This window comes from Jaculus jaculus, chromosome 12 (assembly GCF_020740685.1).
Source record: "Jaculus jaculus isolate mJacJac1 chromosome 12, mJacJac1.mat.Y.cur, whole genome shotgun sequence".
In the NCBI taxonomy this organism is placed as follows: Eukaryota; Metazoa; Chordata; class Mammalia; order Rodentia; family Dipodidae; genus Jaculus; species Jaculus jaculus.
In genome coordinates, this window is record NC_059113.1 from 97,461,667 (window position 1) to 97,478,890 (window position 17,224).

General features: G+C 40.5%; 1 protein-coding gene across 5 annotated transcripts in view; it reads left to right on the plus strand.

Annotated features, from left to right (window-relative positions):
- Positions 1-17,224, plus strand: part of Dclk2 (doublecortin like kinase 2) — a 152,853-nt gene that overhangs the window by 13,223 nt on the left and 122,406 nt on the right. For all 5 annotated transcript variants that reach the window (XM_004655855.2, XM_045131057.1, XM_045131059.1 and 2 more), the window contains exon 2: positions 5,012-5,343. In XM_004655855.2, the coding sequence (XP_004655912.1) occupies positions 5,012-5,343 (332 nt within the window). The remainder of the gene's footprint in view (positions 1-5,011; positions 5,344-17,224) is intronic.

Consider the following 17,224-nt stretch of genomic DNA (forward strand, 5'->3'; position numbering starts at 1 on the left):
ACTTACCTGGGAAGCCTAAGGACCCAGGTTCAATTCCCATGTAAGTCAGATGCACAAGGTGGCGCATGCGTCTGGAACTCATTTGCGGTGGCTTGTGGCCTTGACACACCCATTCTGTGTCTCGCCCTGCTTTTCTCTCTCCAATAGGTAAAAACAAATTTAAAAACTACATAAAAAATAAAATTTTTATTTTTATCCTGGTCATTTGTAATAGGGATGAGGCGATATCTCTCCATCCCCCATCACACTTTTGACTTGAAAGTGTGTTAGAAGCATATAGGAAGTGTGACGGTCTGACTGCGCAGCACACACAGACGGAACGGAATGCACTGCCTGGAAGTAAGCCCACACACATGCGGCCAACTGATCTACCCAAGTTCTAGAACACACAGGAAGTGGCAGGCCATTCGAACAGTGGTATTAGAAGAACCAGGTAAGCAGTACAACAGAGTGAATGTTCCCTGAGATACACAGATCAGCTCAAAGTGGTGTGACATATTCAGTACAAGATCAGAAACTATACAAATTCTGGAAGAAAAGCAGGGGAATTGTTTGTTTGTTTTTTTTTTCCCAAGAGGAGCATTTTTGTGTCCTTGACCTCGATCTCTTGAGGGTGAAAGTACAAGAAGGCCCACAAGGTGGTGGGGGCTACGGCAAATGAAAATGTTTCTTTACAACGTAACACTAATGGAGCGAAAGACAACCTGGAGGAAGAGGCACATTTGCAAACTATACATCTCATTAGAGCAGTTTAATATCTCACAGTAAATTAAGATTTTAAATGTTGAGGAATTACGGAGAGATTGCTGTCTTGCTGTGAAGACATAAATATGTAAACATATATATGCCATTGATTAAAATGAAGGTGTATTTACATTTATAAAGTTCTCTGGACTCTTGATGTGTCAGTGGCGTGTTGTTCCTAGAATCCCTTATGTCTGCTATCTGCTGCTTAAATTCTTACTGCTTTGTTTGTTTGTTTTTCTTTTGTCTTTTTATTATGCTGGGGATGGGAGCCAGGGCCTGTTTTGTGCTAAGCATGAACTATACACAACCAACCCTTCTGGTGCCTTTTGATGGGCTGATATGACTTGAGAGTGTCTCACATAGTGTTTGCGGTCCTTTAGGAACCAACTGGTGTCATGGCATGTAATGAGCTATACTGTGAAAAAGATGTTTTATCTAAAAGGAAATACAGATCCTAACCAAGGAGCATGGATGTTTCTCTTAGAAATAATCCATTTTCTTCCTCTGTAATATCCCTGGAGTGCTTGCTGTACATCTTGTCCCGCACTAGGTGTTAGTAATGGGAAGAAGGTTCAATCAGTTGTTGGAAAAAAGCTTCCAGTGTATGTGAGGGACTGCTTTTATAGAATCACTTGTGTAAATTAAAAAAAAAAAATTAAAAACCCACCTTGGGTATGTTTTCAGACCCAATCTGCCAGCTGTTTCGTTTAGACTGGGTGAGGGCTGGAGAGGTTGCTCAGTGGTTAAGGTGCTTGCCTGGACTGGGTGAGGTGGGGCGTCTGTACTTATGAAACAATCACCTGACTTTTGAAGAAATTCTCAGTTTCATTTTTTAAAATATTTTATTTTTATTTATTTAAGAGAGAAATAAGCAGGTGGGAGAGTGAGGAGAGTGAGTGGACACACCAGGGCCTCCAGCCACTGCAAAAGAACTCCAGTCGTGTGGGCCACTTTATACGTCTAGCTTACATGGGTCCTGGGGAATAGAACCTGTGTCCATTCGCTTTGCAGGCAAACACCTGAACCACTAAGGCATCTCTCCAACCCCCAGCTTTTGAAGAAATTCTCTATTAGTAGCCACTGGAAGAGACAGTTAAAGGATTTTTGAGAAACTAATCTATTGTAAGCTCAGTGTACACAAAGCTATTATGCATGTCTGCCTTGACGTCGACAAGGGATGAGGCTGTATCCTGTAGGTACTTGACACTCAGGTTCAAAGCTTTCCAAAATAGAGACCTGGTATAGAAACTTATTGTTTTTTTTTTTTTTTTTTAATTTTTGTGTGTAGTATGTGTGGTGTTGTGTGTGGGGGGGGTGTATGTGCTCCTATGGTGTCCCCAGAGCATCCGGTGTCATTCTCCATCCCTCGTGCCCTCATTTTTCCTTGTGCTGGAATCACTGATTCTGGACCTTCTCTTTCCTGCAGTTCTCCTGTCTCGGCTCTCCTAAGAACTGGGGTTACAGACATGTGTGGCCAGGCCTTGCTGTTTAGGTGAAGTTTTGGTGATTTTTAAACTTGAGCTCTCTCAGGCCCTCATGCTGGTGCAGGAAGTGTATTAGAAGCATTATGAAGGGAAGAGAGAGAGGAAGGAATTAAAATGTATCATAACTGGACTGAGGAGATGGCTCAGCAGTTAAGGCACTTGCCTGTAAAGGCTAGCAGCCCAGGTTCAATTCCCTCCCAGGTAAAGCCAGGTGCACAAAGAGGTGCCCACATCTGGAGTTTACTTTTTAATGGCTGGAGGCCCTGGTGTGCCCATTTTTTCTCTTTCTCTGCTTGTAAATGAAAAAAAAAAAAAAGAATATTTTAAAAACTATATTGGTAACTGCAAACAAACAAATGAAGGGGCTTAAATTTATCTGTCTTCATTGCATCCTGAGCCAATGTGATGATGGAACACAGGTGCAGTGAGAAAGTTGACATGTCAGGGACTGGTTTGTCAAGGGAATTTGCTATCTTAAATTTGTTCATATTTTTCCCTTTTGTCATTTTTTTTCTTATTTTGGAAATGAGATTCCCAGCTTATTGACTTCTGCCTGCCCTTTGAGAAACAATCACTTTCTTAAGATTAAAAGTTTTTTTCATGTTTTGGATTAGAACATGTATCTAAATTATTGTTATACATAGAAATAGGTTTAACTTTTTAAACATGACAGCTAATTTTTCTATAAAATTAAAGTGAAACCATGGTTTCTTTTTTGCCCATTATGCATCCATATGTATTACATAGCTTTATTAAGTTGGTAGCTATTGTGATTATGTACCATTTTCCTATAACCTCACTGAGAAATGATTAAAGTGAATCTACATAGATGAGAAGTCTTTTAACCAGTTGGTGGTGGTTGGGCTATATTTCAGATTACTGACATAAAAACAGTGTTATAAAGTCTAATTGGTCCCCTACTTATCTTGGGCATGCCCTAATCTTTAAAAAGAAGACAGGGCAGTTCTTCATGGATCCTCTTCATCTCCCTGATCTATTTCTCAATTATTCCTGTGCCTTTGGGAGTCTCTCCATTAATCAGGATTTGAAGAACATTTTGATAGTCTTTAATATTGGCATTAATGGGTTTTCCTCAGGCATTCCCTCTCACTATTTTCTTTGTAATATTTAAAGCTCATATGATATAATTACTATATTAAGAATAAGTACTACACTAAATATGTGTAATGAATAATGTATTCTTCCCAAGTTATTAGAGAAAATATTATGGAACCCTCTTACCTTGTGTGTCAAAAAAGAAATCATTACTAAAAAGAATTGGCCAGGGGAAAATTTATGGTAACCTGTAATTTTGGAAATTTTGAAACCTAGGAAGTTAGAGAACATTGATAAACCAGGTAGTAAAGCATATAGCTTTTATGTTGCAATTAATAAAAAGTGGAAGGGTTCGTGAGTAATGAACACATTATTTAACTGCTTAATAGCCTCTCATTTAACTAGATCTAGAATATGTTTTCTATTGAAACTAAAAAATCATTTTAAATTTATGTTGCCTTTTTGGGCTTGTGTGTGTGGGGGGTAGGGTTTTACTTTAGCCCAGGCTGACCTGGAAGTCACTGTGTAGTCTCAGGGTAGTCTCGAACTCACAGTGATCCTCCTACCCGTGCCTCCCAAGTGCTGGGATTAAAGTCATGCACCACCATGCCCAGCTAAATTTATATTCCTTGAGAAAAAAATGCTAAGAGGTATGTTTCTTTGGAGATGCCAAAACTCCTTATTTCATTTGTGCCTCACTAATTGAATACATGATCTCAATGCAGTGCTTGCTCTTTGCAGGGATATTTTTGTGATATTATTTCAATCAGAATATGTTTGTTATTTAGTGAGACAGTGTTTCACTGTATAACTAAGGCTGGCCTAGAATGTACCACAAAGCCCAGCTTGTCTCAAACTTGATGCAGTCTCCTGCCTTAGGCTCACAAGTACTAGGATGATGTGTATGAACACAGAGAGCTTTTTTTATATTTTATTTTATTTTTTCCTTTTTGGAATACAGTCTCTCCGTTTAGCCGAGGCTGACTTTGAACTTGTGATCTATCCACCTCAGGCTCCTGTGTAGCTAGGATTTACAGGAGCACCCCACTACAGCTGGTTAGATTACTTTTTATTTTTACTTTTTGGTTTTTCGAGGTAGGCTCTTGCTCTAGCCCAGGCTAGCCTGGAACTCATTATGTACTCTCAGGCTGGCCTCAGACTCACAGTGATTCTCCTACCTTGGCCTCCTGAGAGCTGGGATTAAACGTGTATACCACCATGCCTGGGAGAGAGAGAGAGAGACTATATGAATGGGTGCATCAGGACTTCCAATCTCTGCAAACGAAATCCAGATGCATGCACTCCTTTACAGCACACACCTTAACCACTGAGCAATCGCTCCAGCCCCAGATTTGCTATTTTTATCAAGAATAAAGTAGTTTAGTAGGCTTTTGGAACTAGTGGGTACTTGAGAATTTAGCTTTTCAGAGTGTATAATGTATTTGAGGTGACATGTTTAGTTATTGATCAAACCCTGATCTCCAATTTCTTACCCTAGTGCTTTTCATCCTAGATTCCTAGATGATGTATGCAAACCAACCAAGATGTGATTCAGAAGTGACGTGGGGTTCGGGGAAGAACAGGAAAAGGGGATATTACACCCCCCCCCATCAGTGACCCTTAGTTTAGGAGTTGACAATACATTTCTAACGGCTGTTCTTCAGACAAGCTGCATGCATGGTGGGGATAATGGTGCTAATAAAATTCAAACTTTTGCTTTGTAGGTGAAAGTTACGTGTGCGCATCCAACGAGCCGTTTCGCAAGGTTGATTACGCCAAAAATACTAACCCGAACTGGTCTGTGAACATCAAGGGCGGGACGACCCGGGCCTCGGCCGCCGCCTCGGTGAAAAGCGAAGTGAAAGAGAGCAAGGATTTCATCAAGCCCAAGTTAGTGACTGTGATCAGAAGTGGGGTCAAGCCCAGGAAAGCCGTGCGGATCCTCCTGAACAAAAAGACTGCTCATTCCTTTGAGCAGGTGTTAACTGATATCACAGAGGCAGTGAAGCTAGACTCGGGAGTGGTCAAGAGGCTGTGCACCGTGGACGGGAAGCAGGTAGGTGCTTCTGTTCATCCAGCCCCCCATCTTTACTTTGCCTTGATGTCTCTGTGGTCCCTGTCATTGTTTCTTGGAGACTGTGTTACTGTGTCCCATGCTGGCCTGCAACTTTATATAGATATAGCCGGGCTGACTTGACCTTGGGATCTTCCTGCCTCAGCCTCCCGAGGGCTGAGGTTGCAGGCACGTCTCCGAGCCCAGGCACTCTGTCCCACCTTAGTTCCTTCCCCAAGTTCAGTCACCTCCTGGGGAGAACCCTACTCTGGTCTACATGAGGGGTGGATTGGATATGTTAACCTGTATCGTGAATGATGTAAGTAGCTCGTGTTTCTCCAGATAGCTCAAAAAATATGTGAGGGAAAGAAAATCTGTTGTATACTTCTAGAGTGTGTGTAGGGAAATAAGTGTAAAGTTTGGAAGGGAAGTATAAAGTTGTTGGCTTGCACATCACAGCGTCAACCTTAATGATAGTTAACATTTAGAAAGGGCTTTTTGGGCTGGAGAGATGGCATAGCAATTAAGGCACTTGTCTGCAAAGGCAAAGGACCCATGTTCGATTCCCCAGGACCTATGTAAGCCAGAGCACAAGGGGGGTGCATGCATCTGGAGTTTGTTTTCAGTGGCTGGAGGCCCTGGCATGCCTATTCTCTCTCTGTGTCTCTCTCTTATCTCCCTGCATAGTTCTGGTCTCTCTCTTAAGTAAATCAAAGCAAAAAATAAAGAAAGGCCTTTTCTCCCAACTTATGTGTAATGTGGAAAATGGATTTCAAAAACAAAACTTTTATGGGAAAGCCCATGGAAGTTTCTTGGCAACAATAAAAGTAAATAGCACTTGTGAAGAGTAAACATTTTTTTTTCTTAAAAGTGAAAGTCAGGTTATATCAGGAAATCTAATGAGCTGATAACATGGGTACTTTGTAAGAAAACATGCATAGTGATTAGTAAATAATTGAACATTAAGCTAGAGAGATGATTCAGTGGCTAAGGGACTTGCCTGTAAAGCCTGAGGATCCGGGTTCAGTTTCTTAGTACCCACATAAAACCAGATGCACAAGGTGCTGCATATGTCTAGAATTCATTTGTACTGGCTAAAGGCTCTGGTGTGCCCATTCTCTCTTTCTCTCACATACATATAAATAAAATGTTAAAAAAATTGAATTTGCCACAAGTTGATGATTCCTAAAATGACACATGTGGTGTCTGAAGTAAGTTTTCCAGTTTGCATGTAGTTACATATTTGCCTTATATTAAAAAATCATAGTTTCAAGCATTGAATTACTTCAGTTTATTCCCCAACACATGTTTATTTTGAAATGTTTGTTTCTTGTAATGCTAAAAACAAAATATAAAACACTGGAAAAAGCCGGGTGTGGTGGCGCACACCTTTAATCTCAGAGGCAGAGGTAGGAGGATCACTGAGTTCAAGGCCACCCTGAGACTCCACAGTGAATTCCAGGTCAGCCGGGGCTAGAGTGAGACCCTACCTTGAAAAACTAAAATAAATAAATAATAAAACACTAGAAAAGTATATTCCAGAAAAACAATGAATTTTTAGTTTTCTAAGACCATATTTAGTTTTCTGCAACATTAGCAAAAAATTTAAAATAGCTTCTGGGGCCTGAGTGTACAGCTTAGTGGAAATGTGTATCCTTAGTTTATACGAGGCCCAGAGTTCATTCCCAGCACCAAAAACAAGTGCGGAGTTGGGCTGGAGGGATGGCTTAGCGATTAAGGAGCTTGCTTGCAAAGCCAAAAGACCCAGGTTCAATTCCCAACCCATTTAAGCCAGTTGCATAAGGTGGCACATGCGTCTGGAATTCGTTTGCAGTGGCTGGAAGCCCTGGAGCACCCATTCTCATGTTCTGTCTCTCTCTCTGCCTCTTTCTCTCTGCTAAATAAATAAAAATATATTTTAAAAATAAGTGAAAAGTAAATAAGTAGGTTCTGAAGATCACATCAGGATGGCACAGTATTAGAATGGTGGATATATTTCCTTGTAGCCTGCTCCCGAGAAGGCTCACAGTGCTAATGAAGACAGTTTTGTACAGTATAACTTTATAGGTATGTGAAACTAGGCCACAAGAAAACAAGGAGATAAAATAAATTAGGTAGTTATTGGCAGGCATAAAAAATTGGAAGTATAGGGACAAATATTTCATATATTTGAAAGCCAAAATGAAACCCAAATGTGCTAAGCTGGAAAAAGGTGGCATAACTAGGCATGATGGCATAGTCTTGTAATCCCAGAATTTGGGAGGGCGAGGCAGGAGAATTGCAAATTTGACGCTACCCTGGGCTCCATACCAAGATAATGGTTCAGTCCCCACTACATTAAGTATAAACATTATAAACATGGCATACAATAGCAATTGCAGACAAGCTTTCAAAAACGAGAAGTGAAATTTGGATCTCTCCAAATGAATGACAATTGAGGAATAGATAAGTGAAAAAAGTGGTTGGACAATTCATTGAAAGAATTACTGAAATTTTAATAGCCAAATATATTTCTTCAAAGATATCACCGTTTATAAATACAAAATTGTCAACTAAAATGCCAGCCACTCCAAGTCATGGTTAGCATTCCACAGTGTGATGAGGAGAGGTGGCATTAATTCCAGGATTCCTTTCTGTTAAGAAAACTTTTTCTGGGCTGGAGAGACAGCGTAGCAGTTACGATGCTTGTCTGCAAAGGCTAATGACCAGAGTTCAGTTCCCCAGTACCCTATGTAAAGCCAGATGCACATAGTGGCACATGAATCTGGAATTTGTTTGTAACAGCTGGAGACCCTCTTCTCTCTCTCTCTCTGCTTTCAAATAAATATTTTTTTTTAAAAAAAAAAGCTCATTCTACTTGCAAGCTATAGGATATAGTATGGCAGCACACACACATCCCCAGAAGATGTTACGAAGGCCTTTGGTAAAATACAAGATCTATGTTTAATGAAAGATTCAGTATTAACAATAGAAAGTGAATTACATGCTCCCTAATGCTCTAAAACCAAAAGCCAATGTATTGCTAAGCAAAATACTGGATTTCTGCGATCCTCAACTCCAAGATCACATCAGATAGCGCCAGTGTTGAACATTCTTCCTTCAGCTTTTCCCTGTCTTTATTTATAGTTGAATGTAATTTCACTAAGTATCCAAAGGGGGTTTTGGAACAGGGGTTAGAGAGCCTTACAAAATAACTTTAGAAGTTAATCTGAAAGAATAGACAGGAAAATTTTGGAAATAATGATTAATGGGCTCACATGCTACCAGATATTAAATCCTCCTCCTAACATTCTAAGAATAAATTCTAGGTATTTTAAAAAATATCGATGTTGGGCTCAGAGATAGCCCAGTGGGTAAAGGCACTTACTTGCAAAGCCTCATGCCCTGCCTTTGACTCTCCAGCACCTTTGTAAAGGTTCTTTTGGGGAGAGGCGGGGGAGGATGTTGAGAGGTAGGATCTCGCTCTAGCTTAGTGTGACCTGGAATTCACTGTGTAGTCTCAGGCTGATGATCCTCCTACCTCTGCCTCCTCAGTGCTGGGATTAAAGGCCTATGCCTCCATGCCTGACTTAAAGATTCTTTTCAAAAAGACACCTTTTCTTTAAAACACAAAAAAGGGACTGAGATCTGTTAGTGGGCTGTCTCTATGCATTTAAGTCTCTTCATACACAAACTTGTTTGATTTAAAATTAATCTGATCTTTGACACAAAGAGAGTAATTGTCTTTTAGGCAGTTCACCATGAATAGTCACTAATCTCATTCTGACACTTAAAGATTTAAGGGACCCCAGTTTTCTTTAATGGACCTGAAAGCTTTGGGAATTGAAGACATGGTGGGATACTGTGTGCCAATGGCATTTATGTTGTTACAGAAGGGTACTTGAATTTTTTTTTTTTTTCCTATAAAATGGATGAATGCACCTTCATGCCACTGTGGATTCCATTTACAAGATCTGATTGGAATAGTACAACTAAGTCATGTATTTTAAATCTTTGTAAAATCATGTCATGTTTTGTGTCTATGTGGACTCTTGGTTTTCTTTTTAAAGTATTTTTATTACATTTGAGAGAGAGAGGAAGTGAGTATGGGTGTGCCAGTGCTTCTTGCTGCTGCAAACGAACTCTAGATGCATGGACCACTTTGTCTGGCTTTGTGTGGGCATTGAGGAGTTGAACCCTGGTTGAAGGCTTTGAAAGCAAGTGCCTTCAACTGCGGAGCCATTTCCCCAGCCCATCTCTGTTTTCTGTAGCATGAAGCAGTTGTTCTAAACCAGGAGTGGATTTTTGTTTTTGTTTTGTCCCTAGAATCCTTGTTTGGTTATCACAATGAGTAAACATTCTGTTGTTCTGTTGGAATTTTGAGGGTTGGAAACCAGAGGTGCAGGTAGCCATCCTACAACACACCTCTGTGAGGTCCCACACCACAGGGGTGCTGACCCACAGATTCTAGTTGAGAGTAACGACACACAGGGAAGTACTTGTTAGGACATATTAACAAGTTAACATTTGAGTATTGACTTTGCTATTAGAATACATGCTGAACCCTAGGACGGATGTCCTCATAGCTGGTCTGTCAGCTTGTTATCTAATGGATGCGAATGCGTTAGAATTTTGTGCCTGGGAATCTAGTTTCTTGGATTCCAGTCTCCTGTTGTCACTGTGTGAGACCAGTGTGTGGGTGGGTGGCCCAGCTTCGCATGCAAGTTAAGTGGTTTGACATGTACCTACCTAGTTCAGCACAGGGCATCACTATTTAATCTACTGCCTTTAAGTATGTAAATTGAAAAGCCATGTTCCAGGACAATGGTTTGGAATTAATTGGTTCCCAAGGCCCTGTGTGAAAAGTTTGGTTGCCAGAGGAAGGGCTTTGGGGAAGTAATGGATCCATGAGACCTCCTACTTCCTCAGTGGATTAACCCATTGGTTGTTTCCTAGTTGGATTGCCTGTTGGGAGGTGACAGCAGTTTAGGAGGGTGGACCTTGTTGAAGGGAGTAGGTCTTCGGAGGCATTTCCTTGGCTTATCTCTGTCTTTGCTTGCTGGTTGCTGTGAGGTGAGTGCCCTCCCATTTAGGCCCAAAGCAATGGAGTGAGCTGACCATGGACAGAAACCTCCAAAACCATGATCCAAAATAAACCTTTCCTCATTTAAGGTGTACTCTTGGGTATTTCAGTACAGGAACAAAAAGCTGACTGACACATAATGGTTATTGTCTTGTTTTTGTTTTTTAATGTACATACTTGAGGTTACGGATATAGATCAGTGGTAGAGCACACGCCTACTATAGACAAGGTCCTGGATTCCATCCTCAGCACAGCAGAAAGGAAAAGGAAGACAGGAAAATGCAAATTCTTAAGTACATAAGCCACGTGTTTATAAATGTGCTGGCTAGAAAAAAAATCTGTAAGTAGAAATTATAACCATTCTCTACTTCCCTTTAAATATGCAGTTAATTTTTATTAAATACTTGAATGAAAAACAAAACCTTCAACGAAAATTTCAAAGGGAATGCTTCTCTAGGAAAATAAAGCTTTTGAAAAATAAGTTTGAAAATCAGAGTGACTTAACAATAATTCACAGTGGGGAAAGTTCTACATAAATGTCCTTTTTTTTGTTACAGGACTAAAAGATCCAAATATAACTTTTTGTCTACATCTGTAAGGAATTCTAGCTTTTTGCAGTCCCAGAAATAGCAGAGTTTTAACATAAAAGAAACATATTTTGTAGAATTTTGGAACAAGTTGATTCTTGTCATGGGCAGAAGCAAAACAGATTCAGAAATTGCTTGCAGGTGATGCTGTAAGGGGTAAAATGCTGCCAGATGTTTGGGCCCACTGCCAACCTTTGGATGCCCACGTGCAGCGGATCCTTGCTGGGGAGCACAATGGCCTTTGACGTGGCTGTCATATAAAGTGCCGTAGCATTTAGGAAGGTTTCCATTTTCACTTTTTATAGTGTGTAGTTACTTCACGGGTACCACACTATAAAGATTTGCTTTGCATCTTTGCTTTCCAGGACTTACATTTTTGAGAAGTTTCATCCTTTGTAATGACCTAATCATATTTATGTAAAGTATATCTTCTTAAAAGTGGCCACATAAGGACTGGAGAGATGGATTAGCGGTTAAACTGCTTGCCTGCAAAGCCTAATGACCCAGGTTCGATTCTCCAGTACTCACGTAAGCCAGATGGACAAAGTGATGCAGGCATTGGTGTTTGTTTGCAGTGGCTGGAGGCCCTGGCATGCCTGTTCTGTCTCTCAAATAATAAATATTTTTTAAATGACCACATAAAAACTGAATGGTTAGTCTGCATTCATAAATACTTTCCTATAGCTTACTGATAGGTAGTCCTCATCACGTAATGAGGGGAAATTTATCCCAACCAGGGTGAATGAGCAACTGGGAGGATGTTTCAGTGCAGTGGGAAATACAGGTATATATAGAGAGAAAGTGGTATTTTATTTGAGTCCTGATACAAAGAGATTTACCTTGGATTTTAAAAGTGGAGAGAGTTTAAGATCTGGCTTGGTAAGCCCCACTTTTCAAAACTGATCTGAAAAGTGGAGGGACAGAAGTATTTAGAGTCTTTTTTTTTTTTTTAAATACTTTTGCTGGGCGTGGGGGCACACACCTTTAATCCCAGCATTAGGGAGGCAAAAGTAGGAGGATTGTGATGCATTCAAGGCCACCCTGAGAGTACATAGTGAATCCCAGGTCAACCTGGGCTAGAGTAAGAAACCAAAAAACATTTTTGTATTTTATTTATTTAAGGGAGAGAGAGAGACAGAGGAAAAAAAAATTGGATGTGCCAGGGCCTCTAGCCACTGTAAACAAACTCCAGATGTATGTACTATCTTGTGCCTCTGTCTTACATGGGTACTGGGGAATCAAACCTGGGTCCTTAGGCTTCACAGGCAAGTGCCTTAATCACTAAGCCATCTCTCTAGCCTGAGGTTTTGTTTTTTTAAAGTTTGTATCTTGCCATTGTGATTGCATTGTTAAGCAATATCCCCTTATTTCAAGTATATTCTCCCTGTTAATGGGGAAGGTGATGAGACGCCTATGACACAGTTACTACATTTGCAAACTAGAAGCAATTTCTAAAAGAAGCTTTTAATTAAACTCTCAGTGAGTTATACAAGGTACATGGTGAAATGAAAGTGACATCACTGAAAATTGTTTTCCTTGAGTTATTCTACTGATGGGTAAACCTGAATCATCCATAAGGCATAAAGTCCACACAAAATGATTTTATTAAACTGAAATTTGGACTGGAGAGATTGCTCAGTGGTTCAAGACTCTTGCTTGCAAAGCCTGATGGACCGGGTTCAATCCCCCAGTATACATGTAAAGCCAGATGCACAAAGTGACATGTGTGTCTGGAGTTCATTTGCAGCAGCAGAAGGTCCTGGTGTACCTACTCTTTCTCAAATACTAAAAAGCAAACTGAATTGTATACAAAATTTGATACCACAGTTGATACTTTAATTTTTGCTATAAATATATTTTCATTGAATATGTTAGTGATTATTATGTCATATATATGCATGCATGTATATATGCTTTTTTTTTTTTACAATGCTTAGAATAATAGCTAAGAGCTTGGTTAATTCATAGGTAACTGATAGCTTACTATGCCAAACATAGCACTGGCCCTTTGAATTAGTGTTCAGTAGTAATTTTATATTACTCAAATGTTAGGTATCAGTATTCTCATTTTAAAGTCAGGAAATTAAGGCAAAGAGAGATCCAGTAATATATTTGGAATCCTTCAGCTGTGGGTTGAGATGGGCTTCTTGCCCAGATATGGGGCTCCAGACCCACACTCTGCCTGACTGCTGTGAGCCCCTGTGGTCAGGACCTGTGATAAGCTTCAGTGGTAATGATGAAACACAAGACAAATAGCAAATAAGCTGATTTTGGACTTTTTTTTTAAATTTAGACTACTGCAGTGTCACTTAGTATTCATCTATGATCTGTTAATCGTAGGTTATATTCTTATGTGTTAGACAAGAGCTGAAAAAGGAAAAGATAGAATAGGGTGATTATCTGCTTGACAAAAAGTTAATTTTCCAGTTATTTGATGGAATTAATTTTAAAATTGATGTATGTGATGTGGACAGTTGAGAAGATGTAGAAAAATGACACACTTTCATTATAATGCTATATTTTTCATATATGTGCATGGTTCACAAATATACAGACCCTTAAAGAGAAAACTACCCAAATAATGTTACGTTTGCATTGGAAAAAATTCAAATGAGAGGGCTGGAGAGATGGCTTAGCAGGTAAGCACTTGCCTGTGAAGCCTAAGGACCCCGGTTCGAGGCTCGATTCCCCAGGACCCACGTTAGCCAGATGCACAAGGGGGTGCGTGCGTCTGGAGTTCCTTTGCAGTGGCTGGAGGCCCTGGAATGCCCATTCTCTCTCTCTCTCTCTCTCTCTCTCCCCCCTCTTTCTTTCTGCCTCTCTCTCTCTGTCTGTTGTTCTCAAGTAAATAAATAAAAATAAACGAAAACAATTTAAAAAAATTCAAATGAGTGACTTAAAGAAAAAGCATAATAAGCTATTCCCCCAGCCCCACCTACTTAGAAGGAATCTGCAGTGTGTTTTGTTAATGCAGTTAAATACGCATGTGCGAACAGTTCTTGCGTAGCATTGCTTTCATGTCATGTTTCTGCTACTTGCCTTTTTTTTATTCAATGTACCCTTCAGTGTCACTATGTAATCTTCGTATTTCGTATTGCTGAATAATGTTCAATTGGCTAGATACACCTGGATTTATTTGACCTATTTGATGTTTCCAGTTATTTCTTGTTTGATCCTCTGATCCCCTTGCTGTGTTAGATTTTTGCCATAGTTCATACTGCTGCCTTTCCTTTTTTAAAAATTTTTTTATTTATATTTATTTTATTTATTTGAAAGCAACAGAGAGAGAGAGAGAAAGAGAGAGAGAGAATGGGCGCGCCAGGGCCTCCAGCCACTGCAAACGAACTCCAGACGCGTGCGCCCCCTTGTGCATCTGGCTAACGTGGGTCCTGGTGAATCGAGCCTCGAACCGGGTTCTTAGGTCACAGGCAAGCACTTAACTGCTAAGCCATCTCTCCAGCCTCACTGCCTTTCTTGAGGATCAATTCCTAGGGGTGGATTACTGCAAATGACTCTTCTCCACTTGTGGTCTGAGAGATACAATCAGAGGTGTAGAGAAAAAATTGTCCCAGTTGGCAAAACCAAAGGTGTGGGTCCCAGTATTTTCACAGCTGGGAGAGACTTTTAAATGAAGTAGATCTGATAGCCAAGTACACTGTCCACCGAGTCTGCTGCATGGAATAATGAGAATGCTGGGAGAATCCTGTTGAGGAAATTGAGGCTCACCTGTTGTCCTTTACTGCCTCACCTTTGCTACTTCCTGTTCTAGAAACGACTTTGATGAAACGAAAATAAGTATGTTGACCTGTATCAGTTTTGTGCCCAAAGGAAGTGTTGACTGACTTTTGTGAAAATACGGAGTTTACGGGGGGCGAGGGGTGGGTAGCCCATTTTATAGGACCTGGCCATTCTAAAATTGAAGTAAGAGATCTTCATTCATTGTTTGCTTTATAACCTTGCCTGCATGTCAGAAGTCTTTTATTCCTTTATGACGTTGGAGCTTAGAATTTAGTCTAGAACGTTACTTATAATAGATGTTTGTGTAGTTAACTGATCATTTTGGGGGGTTATAGCTAAGTATTGACAACCTGCTAACAGCAGTTGATACCCATAATTATAATATTAAGTTACACTCTTATTTATTTATTTATGAGAGAGGCAGATAGAGAGAATGGCCACTCTAGAGCCTCGAGCCACTGCAAAAGAACTCTAGACCCTAGAAACACAGACGCTTGTCTGAACCAGGAATTTGACAACATACTTCTAGTTAGTCTCTAGACCTTATTATTTCAATTAAGCCAGGTGTCTACCAATGTCATTTTCTTTTTTTAAAAAAATATTTTATTTGCAAGCAGAGAGATACAGAGACAGATAGACATTGCAGGTGAACTCTAGACGGATGCCCCATCTGGCTTTACGTGGGTGCTGGGGAATGCAACCTAGATTGTTAGGCTTTGCAGGCAAGCACCTTTTCCTCTGAACCATCTCTCTGCCCCCCCCCCCCCACCAACAGTGTCATTTTGTAGTCTGACATCTGATCCAGAACTCCACTTTACTTGTTGGGTCCCCGTGGTCTCCTCTAACATGTGACCATTGGGTTTTGGGGCATTAGCATGACTGCGCTTCTTGTCACATGATTGGACATGTCTGTGGTAGGTCATATTTCTCAGGACTGCTGTTCAGAAGGAATGCTGGCACCACAGGGAAGTGATGTGCCACGTTCTCTAGGTGCCAGTGGGCCATGTCTGACATGACCATTCATGGTCTGTAATTGGTTCCAGGCTGTAGTGGGAAAACCCTACCCCCGCGGTATGAAAAGGACTGTGATATTGTGCTCCTGGTGAAACACTTATAAATAACCATAAAATATAAAAATGGTGACCAAAAGGAAACTTAGATTACAAATGTGCTTCTTTCTAGCAAAAGAAAAAATATACTTTTCTTACAATTATGAGCAGCCTGGAAAATAAGTGCTGCGGCTCTCATGATTCGGCTCGTGATATGATTTGGCTCGTGATATGATTTGTTGGCCTATGTCAAATACTTGTTGGCAATTGGTAAAAACTGCTCTTAAAAATAGAACTTTTGGGCTGGAGATGGCTCAGCAGTTAAGGTGCTTGCCTACAAAACCTGCTGTCCCACGTGTGATTCCCCAGGACCCACATAATGTAAGGCAGGTGCACAAGAAGGCCTATGCATCTGGACTTCATTTGCAGTGTCTGGAGGCCCTGGTGTATCCATGTTCATTCTTTTTCTCCTTGAAAATAAATAAATAAAACATCTAAAAAACAATTCACTGAAATGATTTTTAAAATATTTTATTATTTGCAAGGAGAGAGATAGAGAGAGAGAGGGCGGGAGGGAGGGAGAGAGAGGGAGAGTGTCTGCGCGAGCATCAGGGTCTCCTGCCACTGCAAATGAATTCCAGATAAGTGTGCCACTTTGTGTATCTGGCTTTTGATGGGAACTGGTTAATTGAACCTGGGCCTTCAGGCTTTGCAAGCAAGTGCTTTTAGCCACTGACACATCCCTCCAATACCCTGAAATAATTTTAATAACTATTTTAATAGTTCAATAAATGTTTCAGTAACTAAGATGATTGCTTTAAAAAGTTTTCCTACTTATTTTAGAAAACAAAACAAAACAAAACAAAAACCCATAGTACTCCTCCCTGAACTCAGATTTTTTCCACCCTTCACTCATTACAGAGAAATGTCTTTGACAAGATTATCTCCTTGTTCATGTAACTATGTTTGTGGTTTACGTTCTGCTCTATGCCAGGAAGTTAGACCAAATACAATTTGTGCAGTATTTATGTTCCATCGTGTTTCCTGGTTTGTGGCGTCTCTAAACTTTGTCCACACAGGTGCACTGAGGGCCTTGCACTTCAGACGTCCGCTCTGCTTGGTGAGGAAAGTTTCAGCGTGTGACACGGCGAGAAAGCAACAAAGGGACAGTCAGTTCTCTTAAAGAATGAAATCGTGACCCTTCCCAGGCTCAGGGTCCATTGCAGCAGAGGTGGCGGAAAGAATGTAAGAGCCAAAGGAAGGGTAGGACTCCTTACAATGTGCTCCCCCCAGACACGAAATGGCCTGGATATCCATGACCTCACAGTGCCAGACACTACCTACACAAGACCATCATAATAGGAGGAAACGATGATGACATCAAAATAAAAGAGAGACTGATTGAGAGGGGGAGGGGACATGATGGAGAGTGGAGCTTCAAAGGGGAA